We start from the raw sequence: 25417 nt of genomic DNA on the forward strand, positions 1-25417 counted from the left end.
TCTCTGTCGGGCGGGAGGGGGGGAGGGAGGGACGGCGCCGCCCTCCTCCAGCGCCCTCCCTGCGGCGCGAGACGATCCCAGCTTGCGCTTTCCTCCCTCGAACGAGGGCTCGAACGAGGAATCTTGCAGGCACTCGGCGGCGCCTGAAAGGCCTCTTCGACGGGCCGTAAGCTGCGTGCTCGACAGAGACAGAGAGGGGCGATCGTGGAGGTGCCCTGGGGCCGCCCGCGCAAAAACCGAAACATGGTGAAGCACTTAGAAGAGGTGAAGAGTAAACGAGCGCGCGCGGAGAGTGTTTTAGCCAGATTAGAGCTTGCAGGATCGCTCTCGAAGCGAGGGAGAAGAAGGAACTCAGGCATGCAAAGGGCGGCACAGGGCACCCAGGCAGAGTCGTTCGGAACTCACAGGAGGTGGGTGCGAAAAGCGGGGCGCGACGCCGAGAAAACCCCATCTGAGGGTTAGGTCTGGAGAAAATACGAATGAAGGAGAGCCACAGAGGCGCCTACGGCGAGCCGTCAGCAAAACGGTGTGCGTGTAGGAATCTAGTGGCTGGCGATTGAGACTGGAAGAGACTCTCCCCCCCTCCCCCCCCTGCACTGCCGTTTGTTGGTTCTCACCAGATTACTCTCGAGGCTACGAAAGCAAACGCGCGTACACCTGCAGTTATGCTTCAGCGCTCGAGCATGACTACGGTGGGCATGTTCGCCTGCGGGATGAAGCGCGGCACGTATCTCTAGATGTACGTGAGAAGCAGCGGCGTTCACATACACAAATATAGATAAATATATATATATATATAATGTATATGTGCGACGAGCTGGGGCTCTATGGACGTGCCTGAGTGCGCGCCGATGTCTCAAAGAAGACCTTGAACCTCCGGGCCGCTTCTGCGGGCTGTCCGCGCAGTCGCTGGGGATATTCCGCAGAGATACGTCCGCATGTGAGAAGCGTGCGATTTCACTGATACAATTCGGTATCAGTGAAATCGCACGCTTCTCACATGCGCACGTAGACTGTACCTCCAGGCATGCGCACACACACCCCCCATCTCGCGGTGTTCCCCCCCCCCCCCCCCCCCCCATCCTCAGGAAGCTATCGCTACGCCTCCCGCGTGTAGAGATGGCGGCGTTTACGTCGAGGAAACAGGGAGACGGAGCGATCGAAGGGACACACGAATGCTAGGTTAGACGCGCGTTTCTGCCGCGCAGGATACGCCCGCACATCCTGGTCCGTGCACCGACTGGCTGCCCTTAACGGCCCGCCGCGGGAGTATTGAGCAAGTTCGGTGGGCTCCTTCCCAAAACGATCTTGGAAAAGCCTCGGCACAAATGCCCATGACCGGGCGATTTGTTTAAGTGCAATGAAGGCCTCTCTTCTGTCGAGTGTAATGCAGCTCCCCCGCTGTGGCCCTGGGGCGGGCAGACACGCTTGTGAAGTCTAGGTTGCGCATGGAATTGCAACTTCACATATATATATCTTTTTACCTGAATCTGATGACTTCTCCATGAGTGGAGGGTCTTCTCGAGCGGATGGGCAACGTGCTAAAAGCAGCTCTCGTGCTTCTTCCTATGCGGGCGCGGTTATGCATCGCGTGTTGCACGCGGCAAACGTCCCAGGTCTGCCGCCTCTCTCTTTGCATTTTCCGCCTTTTGACAGTTTTTACCGCTCCCTGCCGCAACACAAAGTGCCTCGCCTCTGCCCCTTTTCCCCGGTTTCGGCCCGTTTCCTCCCGTTTCTTCGCAGGAACAGCCAGCCACGGGAGGACTGTGAATCCGCGGGCGCGAGACACGCCTGAGATGTACGTACAGCTGCCGCCGCAGCGCCACTCGCAAAAGCAGAGATTCAGCTTTCCTTTTGTCCTCGGCCTCTCGAGAGCGGTTGCACTCGCTTTGCCGCCACTCCTTCTTGCCTTTTCGGGGTCGGTTTGTCTCACCCGCCGCTCGCTCAGGTTCGCACGGACTGCTTCTTGCCTGGGAAAAAACGTACTGCCAACGCGCATGTGTTGGGCAGACACATCCCTCGCGCGTGGCTTAGCAAAAACGCAACCTGAAAGGAGGATGTCCGCTCGGGCCGAAAATAAAGCCTTACACACGAACAACCTGCTTCTTCGAAGGAAGGAAATGCCTGCAGAGGGAGGACGCTTCACAACGACGTCAACCTTCTGTCCTTCATGTGCTTTCTCAGCCCTTTCTGCTCCTTCGCGTCCTTGAACGGGCTCGCTCTCTCTTTCCTCCGCGCCTCCTCTGTGCTGTGCCACTTTTTCTGCGGTGCCGCGGCACCTCCCTGCACTTTCCTTTTTCTTCTCTCACCTGCCTTCCTTTCTGGCTTGTCTGCCTTTTCCTCGCGCGTTGGTCAATCCGTGTTTGCCCCGATCGCGGGCGTCTCCCCTTCCGCGCCGGCGCGCAGTGTGAAATCGGTGAGCGGCAGTGTAACGTATGCGCGCATGTGAACCAATCGTCAAGTCTCTCATCAACTACGCATCCACGCTTCCTCAACTGCTGTCTTTCTCCCTACCGCCTTCGGTCGCATACGGAGATCCGTCAACGGAGACAAGCCCCCCAAAGATCTCCGTGCTGGTCGTGTGTCTCGTCTCGCGCAGGCTTCCCCGCGCCTTTGAACGTCTTTCTCTGCACGATGCGCCTGCTCGCCTCGCTCCCACTGTCGTGTCATCCATCTTTCGGGTGCCTCCCTCTACCTTGTCGTCTGACTGCTTTCTTTTCTGGACTGCCGTGAGTGCACGCAGCGGTCACGAGTTCGCTCGCGTCAACCCCCTGCCCCCTCCACCTGTCGTTGTTTCCTTCTGTCCTCCTTTCTCTGACCGCTGCATATCCTCATAGGGAGACGAAACAACCCTCACTAGCGAGTCCGTCTGCGACAGCTTTCTCCGCTTCCTGCGGTCCCGTAGCGTCTCTTCGGCTCCGCAGACGCCACGGCGACGAAGAGAAGAAGCGCAGGAGCTTTTTTTGAGAGCGCGGCAGGGCGCAGAGAACCTTGTCTGTCTCTCACTCTCTCTGGGTCGGCTGAAGGGTCGCTAGCCGCAACCTGAGCTCGGCTTCTGTTCGAAGGGGGAGTGAGCGACGACCACTCATGCCTGTTCGCTCACGCTCGTCTCCCGTGTGCTTCTGTTCCACTCTCGCGCTTGCCGCGCTCTCAGGGGCGACGTTTTTGGCGCCCGTTTGCGTTTCGCTCTGCTCAGTAACTGCTCCTCCCAGTGGCGGTTTTTAGCAAGATGGAGGACTCTCTGGCGATGCTCAAGGCGGACATTTTGTTTTTCCTTTCGCGGCTGCAGCATGGCTCCGTGGAGATGTCTCTGAAGGCGCAGGACCCTGTGTTTGAGGGCATGGTGCGCGACTTTTATCGCTTCGACGAGAGTCTGGAGGCGCTGCAGGCGGGCGTCTCGCGCTTCCTCGAAGGCATCGAGAGTCTCTGCGGCGGTCTCTCGGGGCTCTCGGAGGCCGCGGTGCTGCACCTCACGAAGAAGAGCGACGCATGCATCGCGCGCGATGCCTGTCTGTATCGCGAGGCTGTGCACCGCATCACGCGCGCGGACGCGCCACACGCCGCGTACGCCAAGCTCAAGCGCGACTTGCAGTTCAACGTCACCGAGCCACTGCGGAAGCACCGCGAGCACAACGCGAAGCTCAAACAGGACATCCAGACTCGCAACCGCCGCCTCGCCGAGTGGCTGCTGGCGAAGCGGAAAGTAGAGCTGCTCCGCGACAAACACGCGGCGGCGACTGCCGGCGGGCGCGGCGCCGCGGAGACTCCCGAGGACGCCGCGCGCGACCGCGCCGAGGCGGGCAGTGGCGCCGAAGAGGAAGACGCCGAAGGCAGCCCGCGGAGTGCGGCGGGGAGCTTCGCGTCTTCTTCCTCGCGGCTGTTGAGCAGTGGCGCGGTGGGCGGGAAGCGCGCAGGCGCGCGCAAGTGGACGGCGACGATAGAGAAGGACTTGCTCTTCGCCGAGGCCGCGGTTGAGACGGCGCGCCTCCGGTTCAAGGAAGTCGACGACGTCCTATTTGAGTGGCTGCAGATGCTGGAGGCCTATAAGTGCGACATCTTTGACAGCGCGCTGCAGACGCTCAAGTATCTGCAGTACGAATTCTGCGCCAGCAGCGCGCACGCCGTCGCCAGAGTCCTCCCGAGCCGCATGGAGTTCCGCCCCATGGTGGAAATGACGCCGCAGCTCCTTCTTCCCCAGGTAAGCCGAGAGGCCTCTATCGGCTCCTTTCCTCGCGTTCAACATGCCGCGCTCTCGTCATCCGCGCGCCTCAGGCCTAGCCGCCTGCGGCTCCACTTCCTCGCCGGCGCCCGACACGCGCTCATCCCCACCTGCTGCGTACGCACATCCGCGCGCGTTCATGCTTATTCTTCGCGCTGGCAAGCGTCTCCGTGCCCTCGTCGCGCATTCAGCTTTCGGCTTGGGAAAGGGACGCCGTGCCCATGTGCGGGGTCTGACTGGTGCGTGTGTGCGCGTTTCTTCTCTTTCCTTCAGGTCGAGCTGGAGCTCGCAGAACGGACGGCGGCGGAGGCCGAGGCCGAGGCGCAGCGCCGGCGCGAGGGCGCGGAGGACTCGCGGTCTTCGCCGGTTCACGGCGGAGTCACGGGCTCGGGTTTGAGTGCGACTGAGCGCCTCGTGGAGAAGTGGGAACGCGAGGCGACCTCTTGCACGTGGGTCGCGGACGCCTCCGCGGCAGGCGCGCCGCCGGTGCTGATGCTAGCGTCGCAGCTGGACGGAGCCGATGCGCCGGAGGGCGGCGGCGCGGAGGCGGCGGGCAGCGAGGTGACTGTGGACATTCTCTCGCTTGCTGTGCTCACCGCGCAGGGCTTCGAGGAGGTGTTCGCGAAGAAGGCGCTGCAGCGCCACGAGAACGACACGCAGGCCGCCATGGACTGGCTGCTCAGCGGCGGCGTCGAGGAGCTGCAGCGCGAGCGCGGGGAGGAGAAGCGCCGCGCAGCCGAAGAGGAGGAAAGGCGAAGAAACGCTGCGCAACCCGCGAGCGCCACCGCCGCCGGGGCGGGGGCGGGGGCCGCCGCAGCAGGCCTCGAGGAAGTTCGCCTCCCGACGACGCTCAAGTGGGTGCAGAAGCTCAAGGCGGCGAAGAAGAAGGAGAGGCAGACGTGGCAGCAGAAGCGCCGCGCGCAGCGCGAAGTCGCCGCGCTCGCCGCGGAGAAAGCTGAGGGCGAGCGGAAGGAGAGTCGCGCAAGCCGATCGAGCCGCTCAAGCAGACGCCGCGCTGGGTCCAGCGATGAAAGCTTGCCCCCCGCGAGCGGAAAAGCGAGCTGCGACGCGACGCAGCCGACGCAGCCGAAGCAGCGCAGGCAGTCGATTCGATAGACGCGCGCGGAGGAGACGAGCGGACGCGGAGGCGGCGCCGGCCTGCGGGGGGGAGAGACAGGGCCGAAAGCAGCGCCTCCGAGAAGACGAGTCGCAGCAGCAGCAGCTCCAGCAGGTCAAGAAGCGACGATGACGACGCCGTCCGGAAGCCGCGGCGAGGTGCTGCGAGGCGCGAGGGCGAGGAGGGCGACGAGGCGCAGCGGGGTCCGGAGCGGGGTGAGGCAGCAGAAGCGCCCTCGCCGCGGAGCCGCGCGTCTCACAGGCGAGACGAACCTAGTGCGGATGCACTTCTTCTCGAGGGGCTGTCTGAGGGCGCCGAAGCGCGCCTCTTGGCCGCAGAAGGCCGAGTCGCCTCCTCGGCGTCCGCGGAGGCCTCACAGAGCGCGGCGCGCGCGGCCTCACCCGACAGGGAGGAGTCGAGCGGGCGCGGGGGGAGAGCCGAGGAGACGAGAGCCGAGCGAGCGGCCTCGCGTCATCGGGGGTCGCGGCACCGTCACCGCAGAGGGGGGGAGCATAAGGGCCGCTGGCAAGGGCATTCCGCGAGCTCGCTGAGCTCGCGCTCGTCGAGCCTCTCCTCGTGCTCAGAGGTGGAGTCTCCAGAGAGGAGACACCGCCGCAGCAAACGCGCCGAGAGAGCCCGCAACGGCGGGAGGGCGAGACGGGCGCGCGAGGACGGAGAGCGAGGCGGCAGCGACGACTGGGTGGGCGCTGCCCCCGCGAAGCGGCGGCGAAGAGCGCAAGCGAAAGCAGCCAAGAGGAGGCAGAGAAGCACGCGAGACGCAGGTCTGCTGCTCGGCCGCAGGACTCGAGGAGGCGGCGCGACAACGCGCGGAGCTTGTCGCGCTCGAGTCGCAGCGTCTCCTCCGGCAGCGCGGAGGACGACTGGGACTTGAGTCGGTCGCGTCGCGCGCGCGGAGAGAGGCGGAGGCGGCGGGCTGAGGGCGACGACCGCAGGAACGGCGGCGTGGCGTGCGACCGCCAACGCCTGGATTGCGACGCGCGCTTGACCTCGACGGCGTCGTGCCCGCTCGACGACCTCGAGGAGGCCTTTTCGGGCTCGCGCGGTGTTTCCTCGCCGCAGGTCGAGCGCAGGCGCCACTCGCGCGACGCCAGCGGCTCGACGCCTCCCCTGCCCGACTTGCTGGGCGGCTTTGACACTGAGACACCAGGCTGCGACTGGGGCCTGCGGAAACCGAGTTTCGCGATGCCTGCGGAGGACTTCCGCGCGCAGAGAGACGCGAGCGAGGCCGAAGAACGCGAAGAGGAGAAGGAGGACGCAGCGGCGCGGAGCCGACGCGCGAGGCGCCGCTGGAAGGCGACGCGGAGGTGGGAGGACGAAGGGAGAGAGCGAGAGCGAGGCAAAACCCGCGAGAGGGCGGGCGGCGCAGAGCGCGCAGAGGCGCGACGCGCGCGCCGAGACGCGAGTTCCTCGTCGCCCTCTTCCAGCGCTTCAGAGAGCCGCGGACGCGACGCAGAGTGCGAGGAGACGCGCAGGCCGCGCACACACAAACGCCGAGAGGATCCGCGGGAGAGCGCCAGCGACTCAGGAAACGAAGCAGACGCACGCCCCGCCCAGCAGAACGGGAGCGCGGGCTGGACTGCCGCGACTTCCTCCGTGGCCGACAGAATGAGTGCCTTCAACGACCTCTTGTAGATGAGAGACTCTCAGAAGACGATGCCGAGGAAGGCAGGGGTTAGCCGCGGGGGGGGCGGCTGTCGACCGGTGAGGCGCGTTGAGGAAAGACACGCGGAAGTTCGGCTCAACTGCGCACTGCGTGTCCCCCTCCGTTTCTGCTCATGGAAGAAGACGATTCTGCCTCAGACCGAGCCTCCTGAACGCGTACGCTGACGACGTGCCGAGGTGTATGGAACTGAGTCAAACCCTAAACCCTGATTCGTGCATGCACATGCCGTGGTGGAGCCACGTCGAGGAGGAGGAGGCGTTCAGGGCGCATCGGAGAGCTTTTTAAGAAATGCAAAGGGAACTCTGACGGCCCCAACGAAGGCCTGCGGCTTCCCTCGAGCCGTGCGAGTCAGCGTCGCGTCGATACCTTCGCCTCACGCGTGTGGTTAACCAGCGACTCTCAATCGTGCTCCAAGCCCTGTTGCCTGCAATGCCGCTGCTTTTGCTCAGACTGCCTAAGGATGATTTCGCTCTATTCCTCAGCGAGTCTGTCGCAAGAAAATCGCTGCGCGCAAATGTCTCACAGCCTCTGTCGGGCTGCCGCCGCGTCAAGCTCGGAGCGCCACTCCGCTCCAGCTCCACTCGACACGCAACGCCTGCACGTTTCAGCGCTTCTGCCTGCCCCCGCCCACGTAGATAGTCACAAATACACGCGCACACATGCACATATACACATATATGTGCATACATTTGGAGTTGCATGTATTTGAATACGGAGAAAATATTCCGAAGTGCTTCCCTGCTGCCCGATGCGGCGCAAGAGCGAAACGAGGAATCTGCAGATTGTCACCCAGGCAATGATTTGGGCACAGCACCCTGCGGGATGAACGTGGAAAAAAATCATCAGAAATTCTCACATACATCTAGCCTGAATATGTATATATATATGTAATTGCATCTAACGTATCTATACATATATATACATGTGTATAAATATCTACATGTATATATGTATATGCACACAGCGGCGCTCACACTCCGATCGTATACAGTATTGAAAATGTATGAATATATACTGTATATATATATATATATATATATATATATATATATATGAATACAGTATGTGTATATATAGGAGTATGTTTGTATCGTGTGGCAGAAGAGTAAGGTGCTAGAAAGTGCGAGGCTGAGCGCTATGTCGCCGAAGAAGGCCTTTTCTGGGATTGACGGGAGGCAGCAACTTTCTTTCGGCGGGTTGCGTCTCGCCACCACGAGATTCCGCGTGAAACGCAGGAGCCAACTCTCGCTGCTCGCCTATACTACTCTTCAGGGGTTGCTTTAGGAACGTGCGTAGCGCAGAGTATATATCTGAAGGAGGTTCGGTCTGAGGAAGAGCCTCGGGGGGCGCATGAAGAGAGCAAGCTGAAGGCGTCTTGAAACTCCTTACGCCCTTACGCAGGGCGTAAGGAGTTTAGAGCGGCTGGGAAGAGAGTCGCCTTTTCTGCGCACATTCATTTCCCAACGGAGTGACACTGCTCTGAGAAAGCCTGGAAAGGCATTCTTTCTGTCTGGTGTGCACTAAGAGACTGCTTTCTAGTGTTTGGGTATTTCCCTGTCCTCTCCTCGTCGCCTTGCATGCGCACACGACCGGGCGACCCGCCAGCGCGTAAAGCCGCAAGACACAATCATCTTCTTGGGGTGTGGCCTCTTGTTCTTACGTCCTTCACTCTCTTTTCTCTGGACGGATCTGCCGGTCTGTGGAATCCGCATCCCCTCTTCTTTCGCGACTTTCGGCATCTCATCTGCTTCCTGTCGCGGCAGTCCACTCGCGCGCGTCTTGCGCTCGCATCGACCTTGAATTTTCCGGTTTTTCTCTTCTTTGATCACACGTTTTCAGCAGAAGCGTGCCGCAACCCCTCTCTCTTTTTCGATACATTCTGCGCGCAGACTTCTGTCGGCCTTACAATACACACCTCCGCACGCTCCTCCGCTGTCGTCTCCACGGCGCCGACGAGGCGACCGTCGTCCCGTATACGGAGCGAGTTCCGCTGCCGTTTAGTCCAAGAGGCGACTCTGTTTTTTTCTCCTTTCTGTCTGTGTCTTCTTCGTTCCCTCGTCCCTGACTCCTTGACTTCCACCGGCGGCGTATAAGAGCGGTTGCCCAGCGCGTGCCCGCTCTTGTGTTGGATTTGACGGTTTTCCGCGCTTTACCCGACGCCACGCGGTCGCGGTTTCCTCTTCTCCTTCTTCTGCTCCGCGGCGGGCCGCCTCGCGGCGCCACACAGGAGTCCGCTTTTCTCGTCGGTGCCTCAGGTCGCCAGTGTGCGTCGTCCCTGTGGTTTCCGCGCTCTCGCGTCTGGATCTTCTTGTCTGCCGGCGGCTCTCCATCTTCTCTCCTCAGTCTGAGCGCCTTCCTCGCAGCGCGGCTTTCCGTGTCTTTCGCATCGACGCCACATCCGCCTGCATCCTTTCGCGCAGTCGCCGTCCGCTGCTGCGCTTCGTCAGGTGTACGTACACCGTGGACTGGCTCTCGCGAGCCGTTTCTGACTGGCCGCGCTGGGTGCGTGTGTGCGGGACGATGGAGCCCCTGATTTCCGTCGAAAAGGCAAAGATTCGTCTGCGTCTGTCGGTGCTCTTCGCGTTTTCGCTATGGGCACTCCTGGGGGTGGCGGCGTGGTGGCGGGTGACGTCGGTTCGCCGCTCGCCGATTCCCGCGCTCGTGTCCTTTCCGATTTCGCAGCGCGTGGCCTCGCGGCTCGCCTCGCCGGCGGCCTCTGAGGGAGGCTCAGGGGACGTCTACAAAGCGGCGGCGGACGTGTATGCGCGCTGGGAGGCGGCTTACAAGAAGAAGCGCCGCCAGGAGGCCGACGAGCCTGCAGAGGGTGCGAAGGCGGCCGCGTCGCCCGTCTTCGCGCTCCTTCCCCCACTGGTCTCCGGATTTTCGCTGGAACTCGTGCCTCTCTGCGGCGCGGTGCGGCCCGCAGCGGCGGACTTCTTCGACTGGCTGCAGGGGCGAGCTGCGGCGCTGCGAGAGGCCGGCAAGGTCTCTTGGCCGGAGGACCCCAAGCTGTACGGCTCGCTCTTCCCTGCGCAGGAGGCTCCGGAGGGCGCGGATGCGACCAAAGGAGACACTGCGCGCGGAGAGAGGCGCCCTTTCGTGACTGACTTGCGTCTCCTTTTCTCGCCGACAGACCGCGCCACGTCGCTCCTCCTCGGCCTCGAGGCGACGGGCGCGTCTCTCCTACGCGTCGCGCTGATCGACTCAGCGGTCTCGCGCGCCTCCTCTTCTGCGTGCGCCTCCGCGGCTCCCGAGCGCGCGCGGAGGCGAGAAGACGCGCTGACGTACACGATCTTTTTCTCGGCGGAGCGCGCGGAAGGCAAGAAATACGCCTCGCGATTCACGCTCCACGCAGAATCTGCCATCACAGTCGTCGCGCCCGCCCCCTCTTCAGAGGCTTCCACGTCCTCCGCGGCCGCGCAGCGGACCTACTCCGCGCTCGCGCAGCTGTTGCGCACGTCCTTCTTCGCGCCTCTGAACGAGACGCGCTTCTTCTTCCCCTTCTCTTCTCAGTACGACTTGAGCTTCTGGCTGGGCGGCGACTCCGTCCCCAGGCGCCTCGGCGCGAAGCAGACCGGTCAGCACCGCCTCGCGTGGAGATTCAAGCGAGACGTCTACGCGCCGTTTCTTGAGCCCTTCTTCTCCCGCCTCGCCGTCGTCTTCAACTTCCTCCACACGCAGTCACAGGTGAGTTTGAGCTGCAGGTCGCTCCACAGCGCAGCCCGACGCTTCTTCGCGACGCATGTGGCAAGCGGACTGCGCCGCGCCCCCCACACCCTCCGGGGAGGACTTCAGGAGCTCCGACGCCAAATTTCCAAAACGCCTCTGCTTGCGTGGCGACGTGAGACGCAGAGAGAACGACTGCCGCAGACCGACGGGCGGCTCGAGTCGCGCAGCCTGCAGGCTGCTTCCTGCATGTCTTCTCGTCGCTCTGCCTGCGTGCCGCCCCTCTCGGCACCCCCCCCTCCCCCTCTCCCCGCCACCGACGTATCTTGCCAGGGGATGGCCGTTGTCGCTGAGGAGCGCGAGTTTGGGCGTCTCTCTCGATCCCTGTGTGTTTTTCCTGCTGTGTTGCTCTTCTGTGCGAGACCGGCGTCGAGGGATGTCGCGCCGCCGCGTCCCTCTCGCGGCTGCGGATGAAGACGCTTCGCTAAGCTCGCAACCACTGCGTCTGTCTCTCTTGTCTGTTTTCAGGTTGTGCCGCACAGCGGCATCGCTTCGCTTCTGACGCCCCCGGCGGACTCGGCCTCCGCGGCGCCGTGGGTCCTGGACATGGCGTCGCAGCATCACCTCCACGCGGTCGCAAGCACTTGGCAGCCTGAGCACATCATGACGACGCCGACGCATGCGCCCGCGCCGTCGCTGAACCTGGCGGTTTACCGCTCTCCGGTGCCGGTAGTTTTGAGGGGAGGCAAGCCCGGTCGGAAAATCCGCAGAGAGCCCAGCGAGGCTGCCACCGGCCAGGGCACCGAGACCGACACGGTGACCGGCATCGCGATCCCCGGCTGGGGCGGCCTCGCCGTCGCGTCGCCCGTCTCCGCTTCCGCGCCCGCGTCGTCGGCGATCTTCCAGTTTCCGGCACGAGACATGCAACATATCGCGGGCGTCTGGGTCGCGCAGTTGCGCACCTTCTTCGCGCTCCCGCCGACGCTGGCGGACTACTTCGCGGAAGACGCTCTCGAGGGGGGGGCGGCAGGCGACGCAGACACAGGGCGCTGGCGCGTGCGCGTCGTGGGGGACTCTGAGGAGAGAGCCTCTTTCCTCGACGAAGCGAACGAAAACGACGTGGTGATGCTGTGGGAGTCGCCGCGAGAAGAGGCGGCGCACGCAAATGAGAAAGACCCAGAGAAAGCGAACCGCGCCATTCTCGTCGTCGCGCAGCATGCCGATGCAGGCGTTGGCGTCTGGGAAGTCTGGCGCCTCGCCCGCCGAGTGTACGTACAGCTTGTTGAACGCGCAGTCAGCAACATTCGAAGTCTGCAAACCATCATCGAAAACCAAACGGAGCTCGCTGTCCAGCCTCATGTCGGTGAGGCGCTCGAGGTACGCGAGAAAGCCTTCCGAGAGCATGTCCTTTCAATGTACTCGCCAAAATTCGCTACCTTCAACTGCAACTGTGCATCTATATATACACATATATGCATATATACACTTATATATACATATATCTACATATATATTTATATAAATACGTATCTGTACATATATACATGCCAAGAGAGGGCGCCTTGAATGGAACGGCCGACAGGGAGGTGTGCAGCTAGAAGTAGAAACGTCTGTGGAGTAGGGCGGTAGGGAACTCTACATCGAGAACTGCTCGATCAAAGTCAGACTGTTTCAGTTTCCGGGGGCGACCGATGCAGTCACTTCCTCTTCTGAGTTAGTTGAATCTCTTGCCTGTTCAACTCTTCGGCGCTCTGCCTTCCATCCAGAGGCGCGCGTCGAGAAGACGACGCTTCTTTGCATGCACGCTTCGTTTGCATAGGCCTCTGTCTGCAAATATCTGTTTAAAACATGTGTCTCGCGGTGTCGGGCATTTCAGCCTTTCGCGGCACGTAGAAGGCTTCTGCGTTGCCTCGCGCGTCGACGGATGTTCGCGAATCCTTCGCGTCCGCTTTGTCTCTGTCTGTGTCCTGGCCGCCGCCACGCGAGCGCCGGCTTTCGGTGACTCACCTTGGCTGTCTGTCTGTCGCTGGGTTTGTTGGCGCCTGCAGAGAGCGCTGACGTTCATCGACTGCAGCGCGGAGGCGCTTCAGGGCCGCATTTGCGAGACTCTGCCCGACGACCTGCACAAGCAACTTCTTTCTTCGGACGTCGCAGCAGAAGCGGGACGTGTCCTAGACGCCCACGCGACAGGGAGAGACGCGCGCGGAGTGGCGCCTGCGCGCTTCCTTGGTCTTGCTCTCGCACTCGCGCGAGCGGCTTTCCAAGACTCGCTAGAGGTAAACTTACGGGCTGCGCGTCTCAAGCGCCTTTCCCCGATCGATCGCGGCGCTGCGCAGTCGAGATTCCACGTCGACATGTTCTGAAGAGTCGCCGGAGATACGACGAATGCAAAAGGCGTTAGGTGGTCAGGACATGCACACACGTATTTCTAAGCTCCGCGCAGTGTGCCGTGCCTAGGGTCTGAGTCTGCAGCAAAACTGGAATTTCTCTTTTTTTCCAGCGGCAAACCGTATCGTTTCACACCCTGAAATACGCCGCACACGCACTCTCGCTGGTGTGTGTATGCCCATATTCGTGTGTGTCTCGCTCTTTGCGGAAAGAATTGCGTCTCTGGGGGTTCGGCTGCGTTTGTGAGTTTACAGGCGCTGCAGGAAGAGAGTGTGACTGGTAAGTCTCACTTTAGTTTCGAGTTTAAATGCGCGATCTACGTGCCGCTCGCAGTTCCGGTGCTGCTGCCGCTTGTCGTGGGATTCATGAAGCTGAACAAACACAGCAAGCAACTTGCTAAGGCTGCAGCCGCTCTCCAGTAGACCGAACGCTGCCGGTGCGGCGTCCCATCGAGATCGATTGCGTAGCTCGCTGTGTGTCTGCGCGTCCTCTGAAAGCGAGGACTGCGGGCGGGAGTTCTTTGTCCGCGCGTGTGCATGGCACACAGAACAAACATCTCACCGCGCGCGCGCAGTTGTCTCGTGCGGCGTTTTTCCCTCGCTTAATGCTTTGCGAAATCATCGGCTCGACTTGAAACTCGCTGGTTTTCTTTCTGGATAGTCCTCCTCACGTGAACACTCTGGTTCGGGGCGAACACGTAAACTGCTGTGTGTATCGTCTCTTTCTGTTCTGACCGCATGTGAGCACTTTCTTTGTGAGCTTCTTCGACACAGTGACTTCCAGAGCCGACTCTGCTCGGTGTGGCCTTTTGTCTTCTTTTCAAAAGCGAGAGAACGTTTGAATTTGGCTCTTCCCAAGCTGCCGCGAACCAAGTCTACTTCGGCGTGTACGTATAGCTACATTGACGGAGTACGTGCGATTTACGAATGCGAGAATACGAGCTTCAGACTGCGGATTAGTGGCGATCTAGGGACCGGCTGCATGGGTGGACGTGGAGGACCAGTATTTCCGGTTCTCATGTAGCGACTATGCGGGGAAGGAGAAACTCTTCACCGAGAGAGTCTGCGAGAGCGCGACTCTGTCCCCCGTGCGGCCCTGGCAGCTACCGCCCCTTTTTCGTTGTGCGTGGCTGGAGAGCCTGAGAGGTTTTCAAAGCCGCAGACGCGTTGTCTGTATAAAACTAGACAGTCAGAGATGCGTGCGATGCATCGCACGAAAGCGAGAGCTGCCTGGGCTGCGGCAGACATGTCGAGCGCTGGAGCCTCGAGCCCCGTTTTAGCGCGCACTTTCACACAGAGCAGAAGCGCACGCAGCCGCAGCGGGATACACGAGCAGAAACGCTTGTGTTTCGCCACGACCATCGCTCGAGAGCCTGGCAAATGAGAAGTGAGGGTCCTGCGGCCTCACGCTCCCGCTGCCGCTCCGCGCGACTGCCAAAAAAAGCACGGTTGTGAAGGCCGATGCTCTTCTCCAAGCGCATGTCTCGATACGGCTGACGAGTCTGCAGCTAAACGAGTGCGCCTGCGTCTAAACGCTTACACACTGGTACAGTTTTTTCACTTGGTCTGCGAGAATGGTGCGGGTGGCAGTTTGGAAACCCGGATGTTTATAAGACAATTGGTATGAAGTAAATCGCGCTGCCTTCCTCTTTGGTTCGGTGCCCCGACGCGTGGACGCCAAAAACTTCAATCGCCTCAGACGAAATAGGAAGGAGAGAAACGGCACCTCCACCTTGTTCGTTTCTTCGCCTCACTGCCCTCCACTTCATTTTAGACTTTTCAACACGCCTGCAGGTCCTCTGCTTCTCCTCTGGCAACGCATCCTTCTGACTACGTAACAAGCAGGTTTCTTGTGTCGTCCCCGTGTTCGGTGTCCTCTAGCCTCATTCCTACGGAGGCGAGCAGCTGCTCTGCGCTGCTGCCTTGTCACACACGTTCCCTCTTGTTCAAGAGATGACCTCTCCAAATTAGCTTCTCAGATTTCCTCGTTTTCGTTACACGACGGATTTCAACGGTTTTTCCGGACCTCATCTCCACCTCGCCAGGTCATGTGACAACAATACCACCTTGAGTCTCGCCTCGCGCTTCACCTTCGTCTTCTCGGTGTCAGTGGCCCTACGAAGCAAGCAAAGCACAGCACCTCGTTTGCGCTACGCCATCCGATTTTGTCGCCCCTCGAAATCACCTCTGCGTCTTCGAAGACAAACTAAGGGAAGCGGAACTGAAAGCGAGCACAGAGAGGCACCAACAGGCTGAAACGAAGAAGACAAGCACGCGACACATAAGGCTGCTCGAGGATTATACGCTGACCAGTGTTCTGTGCGCCACACGCGTTCGCCACAATGGGGGTACATGGAAGAAAGACGAGTTCATCTGCGTTCTGTGCCTGCGTTCTCTCTTTGCTTCTGGCGTCCTTCTCAACGTCTCCTCCCATCCTTCCCGTGTCATGTCAGATTGCAGAAGTCTCTCAGCTCATCTCAAATGCGTTCAGTCCGCTTGCCCGTCTCCCAATAGACTTCTTGAGCGGCGGGTCCTCGAGTGTAACAGCTCGGGGCGACGAGAAAGCTGCGGAGAACTCCGCAGCCAGCATGCTTACCGCATACCTAAATGACAGTGCAATCTTAAATTCCACAATTCAGAGCGGACAAAAAGTTCTGCGGACCGTGGCTCAAACTGCGAACTCGATTCTTCCGGGTGTGCTTCAAGAAGGCATCCTGCTGCCCGCAGAAGATGGCAGAAGGCGAGCCGTCTCGTTCAGCGCCTTCAGCATTTCCCCCTTGGATCAAGCGATTATCAGCGCTGTCGGAGAGGTGCGGACCTCAGCGTATATAAACCCGCTGTCAGCGAAAAGCATCCACAACGATGACGTCGCTCTAGCACTGGCGGGTGTATAAGACAGAGCTAGCGTTGCTACGACGAGGAGCTCGAACGCGGCCTCTCTCAAGTGTTGTATTCATGCCGCATGGCCTGTCGAAGACCCCGACGCCAGTGAAGACTACGCCTAAATAGTAAAAAAGTGGCAGACCTTCTGCATAGGCAGGTGCCGCTCCAGCGGTCGGTTCGTGAACAAGCCTGCGACTGCGGCTCCGCAGAGAGCGTGTGTGTACTGGCGATTACGTTCGCACGCATACCGCACCTCATTATCTTTTAGGAGCTGCTTTGCTTGTGCTCCTATGCATTTATGAAAACGTGTAACAACGGTCGAGGTTGATGGATTTCTTGCCTACTGCCATGTTAGGTCGGCTCTTTCCACTGGACTGGCCAACAACAGTCTGCATCGGTGGAAGCGGGTCCCTCTGTTGAGTCGCGCGAACTGCGGAAACTGAACCTTGCACTAGGGCTGCACGGTCTTCCGCCTCTTCCGTTTGCTCCACGGAAAATCAACCAAGCGTCTGAGGCAGAGGAGGTGTCTGTCGAGGTTCTCATTGACAACGTGATCCGCGGAGAGCCTCTCTCCAGAGAAACTCTGAAGCAGTACAGAGACGTCGTCGGTGCGTCGATTTTCAAAACCATGCAACTGCCGCCGGTGGCGATGCCAGGCGTCAGTGAGGGTCTAGCGGCAAGCCCTTGGTCTTCTCCTCATCGAACAGGCTTCGCTCAGGTATAATTAATTACCCTTGCATCGCACGTCGAAGCGCAAAACAATCGTATGCCGTAGCATGTGTATGTGTTCTCTCTGCCTGAACATACATTATTCTACTGCAGGTGCGCACCCGGGCGGCAGTTGCACACGCTCATTTTAAAAGTACGAAGAAGTTCAGTGTCGTAGCGATCTCGTCACCTGTATCTCGAGGTCTGCTGCATCCGTGTAGACATCCATGTCTGAAGGCACATACTTCTGTGTTTGTAAGTTCATTCCCGCCAGTATATAGATGTCTCGTCAGATCGTAGGTTACTGCTGTGTGTAATCTGGAATGTTTGCCTGCACTGCTCGCGTACCACAGGCCAGTTCACCATACAGAGGCCCGGATGGATCGCGACGGCTGACACACAATTTCCTCAACCGAGCAGTGATTGCAAACAATCCAATCACGCTTTTTTACACGGCGGACCAGAAGTACCTCTGGGGAAGCAGCTGGACAACCATATTCAAGGTGGCGCGTGGGAAGTCGTCTCTCCGCCTCGTTGATTACGTCGCGAAGCCTGTAGAAAAAGTGTTCGCCGACAAATTTCATGGCGCATATGCACTCTTGACCAAGGAGGTGAGCAGTGCCACAGCGGGACGCGAGAAGGCAGAGTCAAAGCCAGCAATCCCACATAAACACAGAGACTGTTCACCACCCGCTTCTGCTTGTTGCGCATCTGCGTACGCCTCGATGCCAGCATGCGCTCGTCTCTTGTAGATCTATTCATCTCTACCCATAAATGCACAGCGAGTGCGCTGCCTCTTTCGTGCTGCCTTCCAGTCTTAGGGATGTGCGTCTCCAGGACTTGGGACGTTCTTAGTACCAGTCCGCGTATATGTGTGTGTATCTTCAACTCACGGCGCGGTTCTCTCTCCGTAAACGGGCGGGTACTTAAGCCGGCTCACTGTCTCCCCATTAACTTGTTTATCGCAGCAGAATGTGTATGTACTCATGTACTCAAGTTGCTTCTACAAACGAAGCAGCGGCAGAGTTGCTCTGTTTGTTGGCAATTCCTTAGGAGATTTTCGTCGTCTCTTCCGGAGACCACCTTGAAGCATACTACGACAAGCCGGGCACGAATGGAGAGCAAGTCATGATGCATCCGGAGAAATTTGACATCACAAACGAGCTGGCGAGTGAAATCCGGTATCCTCAGAGACCCGAAGAAGTTATTCGCGCTCTCTGCATGAGTAGCGACGGACACATTGTATGGGTACGTCCGACTTCACACAAACACGCCTGAATGCCGCAGTGTACGTATACATGTACTTAACAAAGCGAGTGGACTTGTAATTGTACACTGGTGGCGGATTAAGATGCGCCAGGTCGAGACGACGTCCTCGACGTCGCTGGGCGAGCGCCGATGGGAGCGGCTACACGTCCTATGAGGTGATAAGGAACACCTCTGCAACTCTGCAAGCGAGCGCCCCTCTGTACCAAGAAATATTCATACATGCACACGCGTGCGTACAATTACGATGTCAACATATGCATACAGCTGACGACGCTTATGCATAAAGAGGCTGGCACGACTACCTTCAGACGTTCGCAACGCTCTGTATCCCTTGTCTGGCAAGCAGTATGCAGTTCTTTGTCTGTCTACCATGTTTGCCAATTTCCATATTCAGGCGACGAGCCATGGCCGCGTCGGCGTTTTGAACAGAAACATCAAAGGAGGAAGCTTCCAGCGGTCGCTGGATTGGTTGATGCTTGGAACGTCTGTGGGTTACGACAGAGATTTGGAGGTTTCGAACAACATGGCCTGCGACGACGAGGGCGGGATTTACGTTGTCTCAGACAAGTTTATGCACAGAGTCGACTGGGATGGACGGCGCCTAAAGATCAGGTGGGAGAAGCCGTACGCAACATCGGCGGTGGCTGGCACACAGCAAGTGCGTCTCGGCGCAGGTTCGGGCAGCACGCCGTCGATTATGGGTGAAAAAGATAAGAAGTACGTCGTGATCACCGATGATGCCGACGTGATGAACGTGCTGATTATGGACGCCGCAAACGGTGACATCAAGGCTACACATCCTATCAACTTTGGCGACAAACATGCAAAACACACCAGCAGCGAGCAGTCAGTGCTGGTCCATGGATGGCGACTGGCTGTCGTGAACAACACGCCGACGGAAGAACTGAAGCAAACCCCAAACGTCCTGAAGATGTTCGGAAGCCCTGCAGCACTGCTTCTCGGTGGCGGCGAAGTTCCTACAAGAATAGCCGAGACGCTGACCAACGCGTGGCCTGTCATCGTGGGAGATGCGCCGAAGGGCGTGGAGCAGCTCGAGTTCGACCCTGATGATAACACACTCCGGGTCACCTGGGTAAACAAAGAAGTGTCCATTCCCAATGGTATTCCGACCATGAGCGCGACGGCTGGACTGATGTACGGCATCGGCAAAAGAGGACAATTCGGCAGCGAAGCTGCACCCATGCGAGGCATGTGGACGCTCGAGGCGCTCGACTGGTGGACAGGAGAATCCAAGTTCTACTACAACATCGGAGTGGGGCCAATGGTCAATTCCATCTACGCCGCTACACAAGTCGGACCCGGGGAAATCATCACTGGCACTGCGACAGGAATTGTGCGGATCATGGAGGTTTAACGAGCACATGGAAGAAAGCAGAGGCACAACCCAGAGTAGCAGAAAAAAGGGGCGCATCGGCGAACGAGATACATCGCGCGTGTCTGGAGATAAGCCTCCCACGACTGACAACGGCATTCGGATACTGCTGCGCTGCAGATCATGTGCTGCGTCGCGGTACGGATATATGTACGTATGCTGGTCTGTATACGGACCGTTGCGTAGGTATCACTCATCTCGTAAAACCTTACTCTGCAACGTTTCCATGGGAACGGTTCCGCACGTTGTAGTCCATACACTCAATCACACACGCCCACATAGTGACGGCTTTCGAAGCTCAGGAAGCACTCCAACATCAAACGATTCTGCTGTGAAAAGTGGAAAAGGAGGGACTGGCAACTGCCGTCGCCCCCTGGCAGAAGAAATCAAGGGGACGGCTGAGCGTGAATCCCTAGCAAGAGAATCAAGTTTCGTGTCAAGAAGCGTGTAGAGTAGAGATGGAGTGCCGTTTGGCGAAGGAAAGCGACACACGCTCCGAATGGCGTGGCCAGGACGGAGGGCGTTCACCAGATGTACCCGCTCGTTGTTTGTGAGTGCATTTCCGATGGCCGGTGGCGTGGACAGGTTCTTGCATTCGTGCGCCATGCAGAACCCGAAAGTTTATGTGAAGCAGGTGTTCCTTTCGGTTTCAGATGGAGCGCGGCAGCTGATTCACACACAGCACCGCACGTTATGGGCGGTAGGGTGTGTCCCGCCAAGCAGGAACGTGGTAAACAGGCATTTTCCCATCACCACTTACAATTTCGCTCTGGCGGAGAGACAGTTTCTCGCCCGTATGCGAAGAAGATCCTTTTATAATGGCATATAGCGCGTTGCTACGCAACATTTATGTGCTGTTCTTCACCTTCCTGACGTAGGATGATACGTGGCCGCGCATCCAGTATATTTCGGTTGGTCGCAGCAATCGATGGACTGGTCTGCACAAACTGCTACCCTATGGTGGCAATATGTCCGTAGACATTGGGTGCCGATGCAGTTCCGTGTTGTTGAGCGTCTGCGCGTACTCAACGCGCTACGAACGGATGTCATGTACAGCAAGGCAGGTGCAGCAGTCTGCCTACATCTTGCCTATACGGCCCTGCTACACCGCATAGTGCAGTCGCCTTCCCGCGGAACCTTACCTGCTTTGCTTTGCCAAAAAATGGCCGGTATAGTCTTTAGGAACTGAACTTAACCAGGAAGCTTTTCGACGGAAATTTTAAAAGTGGCACGTGGGTCGTTTCGGCATACTGAATGGACTGAGCTCTTTCTCACACCGGGACAGGCAGAGCGGGAACAGACGCGCTATGTTGGATGACATGAGAGGATGTTGTCTGCAGGCTGGGCAGTGAAGATTGCCCTTGACATACACTGAATGACTGCACACAACCCCAGCGTTCCATGGCTATCCTGGAGCTTGCTGCAAGAAGAAGGTTTCCAAGTTGTTGTAGAGGAGTGAGCCGTCCTACACGCCCAATGTCGCAGCGACAGGGCGTCCAGGGTTTCGATACTGTGGCCGCTCTACGCCTGCTTCAGCGCGCTTCAACCGTGTTTACGTATCCCAGACCCGTTTGCAGTCCAGCCTGTGCCTTCTGGCTGCGTGGCCGTTACGTTCACTCTGTACTCCTCAACCCTGCGGAGAGCTTCACTCTCCGATAGTAACACAGACTTGTCGTCCGCTAAAATCGCGCTTGCTTTTTTCGCGAGAGCCACAGTGGACGTCTGCGCAGCCGCAAGTAAAGTCCGACTGGCGCCCGTGGAAGCCCTGCCGCGACGAGTAGCACACGCCATGCTTGCAGATGGTTTTCGTACCGTGCCTGCCGAAGACGCTGTCATGGGAACTAAGTAGCTCCGCCTGCTGTAGTGCCCTTTGAAAAGATCCTTGTCTTGGAAGCAGCACCGACCGGCACACACTCCCCGGTTTCCCGCTAGATACCGACTCCTCGCGGTGGCGCCCTGCGAAGTCTTGCTAGCCTGCTACGGCGTGTCGTGTTTCCGGCAGGGTGTTCGCCCGCTCACGGCACAGGCGAGAAAAAGCTCTCGTTCGCTGTGCAAATGCCACCACATACAGGAGGGAAAAATCCTTCGTGTGTGCACGGCAGCATGCCTTTCTCCCGCTGCACATCTGCCACCGAGCACAGTGAACGGCTGGGATTGAGTGCACGCGTGCCGTGCGCGGGTTTCTGCAGACTGCAGGGAAGGTGGCGGTGTGCGCGGTTGCGATATGCTCCATCGCTGGCCGTCCAGATCTTTCCCGCGTGTTTTCTCCACTTTTTAAACGGCTGCTTTTCTCGTACCACTTTTTTTGGCTGCGTCAGCTTTGATCCGGAAAGGCGACCCAACCCAGGCGCTTCCAGCGAACAACTCAAGCCGGCGGCGTTCAGTTGCTCACGCGTTCTGCTGTCTCGTGCTCGCGCACGCGTTACAGAAACGTACGACTGACCTGCTCACCACGTATCGTGTCGCTGGCGCGCGTCTGAACGGTTTTTTTCTGTTGTGCATGCTTTGTCTTCTCGTCGGACGTCGTTCTCAGGGTAGGCATTGAAAAAGTGAGGCGCTTATCCTTCGTACGGGCAACGGGTCATTCGCACTCCTTCCTCCTCGTGAGCCAACAGCCGCCACGACCAGCCCTTCGACCGTCGTGCGTGACGCTGGCAACGGGTGCCTCAGACCTCACGGTCCGCAGTGGCAAAGATTACAAAAGATTGCTTGGTTTCTCCTCCTCCCCAGTCACATCCTTCTCACAGGGCTCCCGTCCTCGTCTCCCTTCGAGCTCGCGCAGAAGTTCCGTGGCGAAAGCGTCGTCGGAAATAAACGCTGTTCAACCTTGCCAGGCGCGTTTTCCTGGGAGAGGGGAGGAGGACGGTGTTGCGACCCAGCGCGTATGGTGAACGAGCCGATCCGGCTTTTTTTTTTCAAAGGAAAGTCGTTTTCTCTTTTTTTTCGTTTGCAGCGTCCCTTTGTTTTCCGCCTGCTGTCCCGTCTAACCCGCGTTCATGTTCTGTTGTAGGCCAAAATAGGCGGGGAATCGAGAACTGCGGTGGGTTGGGCTGACGGGGCGAGTTCTCTCCTGGTAAGCCAGGAGGAGGGGACGCGGATTTTTCGTTTCTCGCTGGAGAAACTCGTGTCACGTTTTTTACTGTTTTCGTCCATGTTTCTGTCTATAAATAACAGCGAGAGGGCGGCTTCCCGAGGGCGAGAAAAAGCACAATGACAGCATTTCATTTGGGCGCCCCATAGGGGCGACCAACCGCACCCCTCTCTCCGTTTTTCTCTGTTTGTCGGTGGCCTTTTTTGGATTTTTCGTTGGAAATTGTTCTTCCGTCCGATCGTTCCGTGTGTCACGAGAAGCGTGCGTCTTCCACACGGCTGGAGTGCCCAGCCCTGCCGCGCAGATGTCCGTTGCCGATAGTTGCGATCTCTTCTCGTTCGTTGTGTTTCTTGCACCCTGAGGACGTTTCCGGCTGGATCTCACTTCCGGTCCTCCTGTTTGGTCTCTGGCTGCTTTCCACGCACCGAGAACAGAATGGATCCTGCAGAGGCACCGTCCGTGGGAGGGCGGGGGCCGGCGGGCGGCAGCCTCGCGGCGCAGTTTTCTGCCTGTCTGTGCCCCGTCCGGCGTTCGCAGCAGCGTCCTCTGCTTCCTTTGGCGTCGTCTCTCTCCGCCGCTGAGCGTCCGTCCTCGCCAGTGTCTTTTTTCCACGGATGCTGCGGCCGGCGCAGCTGTCATCCAGTGCCACTGCCGCGACACGTGGCGGACGTGCGGCGGCTGCTCGATATTCTGTTTTATGAGCAGCTGCTGTTCATCGCGGTGTCCGCGTGTTTGGTGACCGCCCATCTGGGCATCCTGGTATACACATGCACCTTCGAAAAGCCGCTGCAGGAGGACGCGCCGTTTTTGCCGATTCTTGCCGTCATGTTGGCGCTCAGCCTCGCGACGCTCGCCTGCCGAGTCCGCTTCATTCTGTCCGTGCGCGCGCTTCAGAATGCGTGGTGGCATCGGTCGGTCTTGAAAGACACAATTCGCATTTTGACTTCGCCGCTGTGCCAGACGCGGCGCCTGCTGTTTGTCGTCTCGTTCTGCGTCTACTTCGCGACGCTCCACATGTCCTACTACCACGGCGGGACGGCGAACGCGTCTGTCACGCAGGCGCCCGTTCTGCTGCGCTACGTCTCGATTCTGGTGCTCGCCTTCCTCTCCCTCCTCGGGCCGCACATCCTGCTGCTCGCCTGCGTGTGCACCACCTTCTTCATGTGCCTCTGCTCCCCTCCTGAGCACTTTGAGCAGATGCTCGTGGAGGAACCGCGCGGCGGCCGCGCGCTGCCGAAAAAGATCCTGCAGCGAATGAAGGAGGAAAAGTGGGTCCCCTCCTCCGCGTACTGGCCCTCCGCGGCCAGCGCGGTGACCTGCGAGCCCGCCGAGCGAACCGACACAGGCCTCGACGACGAGCCTGCCGACGGCGCTGGCCTAGAGGGACACGCGGATCCCAAGAGCGCCGGAAAAACACGCGGCGGAACCATAAAGAAAAGACGGCTACTCCCCAAGCGATTCACGCGGAAACAAAAAGGCTCGCGACCCGTCGCGGCTGTGGCCGGCGGACGCGACAGAACATCTGGCGTCGATGATGCGAACATGTAAGCCGAATGGAGGCTTAGGGTTGTTTTTAGAGTTCAGCGGAGGCACACGCAGTTCAGCAGGAAAAGCAGAAGACACGAGGCGTTTGCTGCTGGCCTCTGAGGGGCAGGGCCTGGCAATTGAGTCCACTGGGACGCACACGCTCGTTCGCGTGGAGGAATGTTCCCGGGGTTGCCGCAACACGGTTCATGGGGCGGGGAATAGAAACGCGGGTTGTGGAGACGTGCACGACTGCCAAATGTATGTTCACCTCGCATAACGGAGGTTGCTGCGTGTGTTTATGGACTCCCACGCGTGTGCATGGTGGTGTTTTTCGCATCGAGAGCACCGCGACTCGAAGCGCCGCGAGCTATGTGTGGTAAGTGCTGCGGGCTGCGTTTTTTCGCGGGCGACTCTGAAATGTGACTTTTGTTCACTTTGAGGGCGTGGTGCGTGTTTTTTTCAGATGTGCGATCTGCCTCTGCGAGTTCCAGGAGAACGATCTGATTCGTCGGCTGCCATGTCAGCACTTCTTCCACAGCGCGTGCATCGCGCGTTGGCTGCGGAGCCATGCGAGCTGTCCGCTGCGTTGCCACGTAAACTTCTTCACAGGCACCGTCTACAGTGCGCCTCTGTCTGACGACGAGGCGACCTCGCGGCGCGCCGAGCGACCCCGAAGAGACAGCGGCTTTCGCCGCGCCCTCCCGTCCGGGAGAGCGCAGGCCGCGCGGTCTCCGCAGGAGGAGGAAGGCAGTCGACGGCGGCGGAGGCGCAGAAGGAGTCGCGGGGCCCTCGCTCCGGCCCTAGCAGCCGCGGCGAGGGATGTCGAAGAGAGAGACTCTCAAGGCGGCCTACCGCCGACTCAGGCGGAGGTGCGCGGCGCGAGTTGCGCAGAAGAAGACGGCAGGGAAGGAGGGGCACGCGAAGCAGAAGGGGAAGCAGGGCAGACAGCAAAGACCGCACCGGCGGCCGGCGAACTGGCATCCGACGACGCGGCCGGCGAACTGGCATCCGACGACGCGGCGGGCGCGGCCCCAAGCGCCGGATGCGGCACGTCACCAGCTCCGCGCCTCTATCGCGTGTGACGAGGCTGTCTTCCCTGGCAAGAGGCAAGTCGTGCGAAGTCGCGGTTCGTTGAACCAGGGGGACGCGCGCATCGGGAAGTCGCCTGGCGGCAGTCTGTCGGACTGCCTGGGAGACGCCTGAACGCCAGGCGACGACGACAGAGGCGGTGTGGCGGCGAGAGTCTTCAGCTACGTGAGAGATAAAGTGGAGGCGAAGGGAGGAAACATGCAAAGCATGCGAGCGCCAGGGACCCCGGAGTGCGTGCATGCACGCAGTGAGGGGGGGGCTGGGAGGACGACAGCGACGGTAGCGACGGCTGTGACAAAAATGTAGTCGGACGCACCGAGTGTACGTACAGCTGGTCAGCTCGGGGGGGTGTGCCGCACTGGCTTGCTTGTGCACGCCAGTGGA

At 59.4% G+C, this 25417-nt stretch overlaps 4 protein-coding genes across 4 annotated transcripts; all 4 read left to right on the plus strand.

Annotated features, from left to right (window-relative positions):
• Positions 1-3229: 3229 nt before the first annotated feature.
• Positions 3230-6989, plus strand: BESB_009340 (UBA/TS-N domain-containing protein; the record flags this gene model as incomplete). The annotated part of the gene is made up of 4 exons (XM_029359688.1): positions 3230-4198; positions 4493-5195; positions 5297-6036; positions 6138-6989. 4 exons carry the CDS (start codon positions 3230-3232, stop codon positions 6987-6989), a joined length of 3264 nt encoding a protein of 1087 aa, XP_029222601.1.
• A 2551-nt stretch (positions 6990-9540) lies between these two features.
• BESB_009350 (UBA/TS-N domain-containing protein) lies at positions 9541-13496 on the plus strand (the record flags this gene model as incomplete). The annotated part of the gene is made up of 4 exons (XM_029359689.1): positions 9541-10707; positions 11215-12063; positions 12735-12962; positions 13329-13496. The coding sequence occupies 4 exons, from the start codon at positions 9541-9543 to the stop codon at positions 13494-13496; spliced, it is 2412 nt and encodes an 803-aa protein (XP_029222602.1).
• Positions 13497-15415: 1919 nt separating this feature from the next.
• On the plus strand, positions 15416-19308 carry BESB_009360 (uncharacterized protein; the record flags this gene model as incomplete). Its single annotated transcript, XM_029359690.1, has 5 exons — positions 15416-15883; positions 16312-16674; positions 17018-17275; positions 17718-17912; positions 18328-19308. The coding sequence occupies 5 exons, from the start codon at positions 15416-15418 to the stop codon at positions 19306-19308; spliced, it is 2265 nt and encodes a 754-aa protein (XP_029222603.1).
• A 3544-nt stretch (positions 19309-22852) lies between these two features.
• Positions 22853-25026, plus strand: BESB_009370 (zinc finger, C3HC4 type (RING finger) domain-containing protein; the record flags this gene model as incomplete). The annotated part of the gene is made up of 2 exons (XM_029359691.1): positions 22853-23961; positions 24408-25026. 2 exons carry the CDS (start codon positions 22853-22855, stop codon positions 25024-25026), a joined length of 1728 nt encoding a protein of 575 aa, XP_029222604.1.
• Between the last annotated feature and the right edge of the window lie 391 nt (positions 25027-25417).

Source organism: Besnoitia besnoiti, chromosome I (assembly GCF_002563875.1).
Source record: "Besnoitia besnoiti strain Bb-Ger1 chromosome I, whole genome shotgun sequence".
NCBI lineage: Eukaryota > Apicomplexa > Conoidasida > Eucoccidiorida > Sarcocystidae > Besnoitia > Besnoitia besnoiti.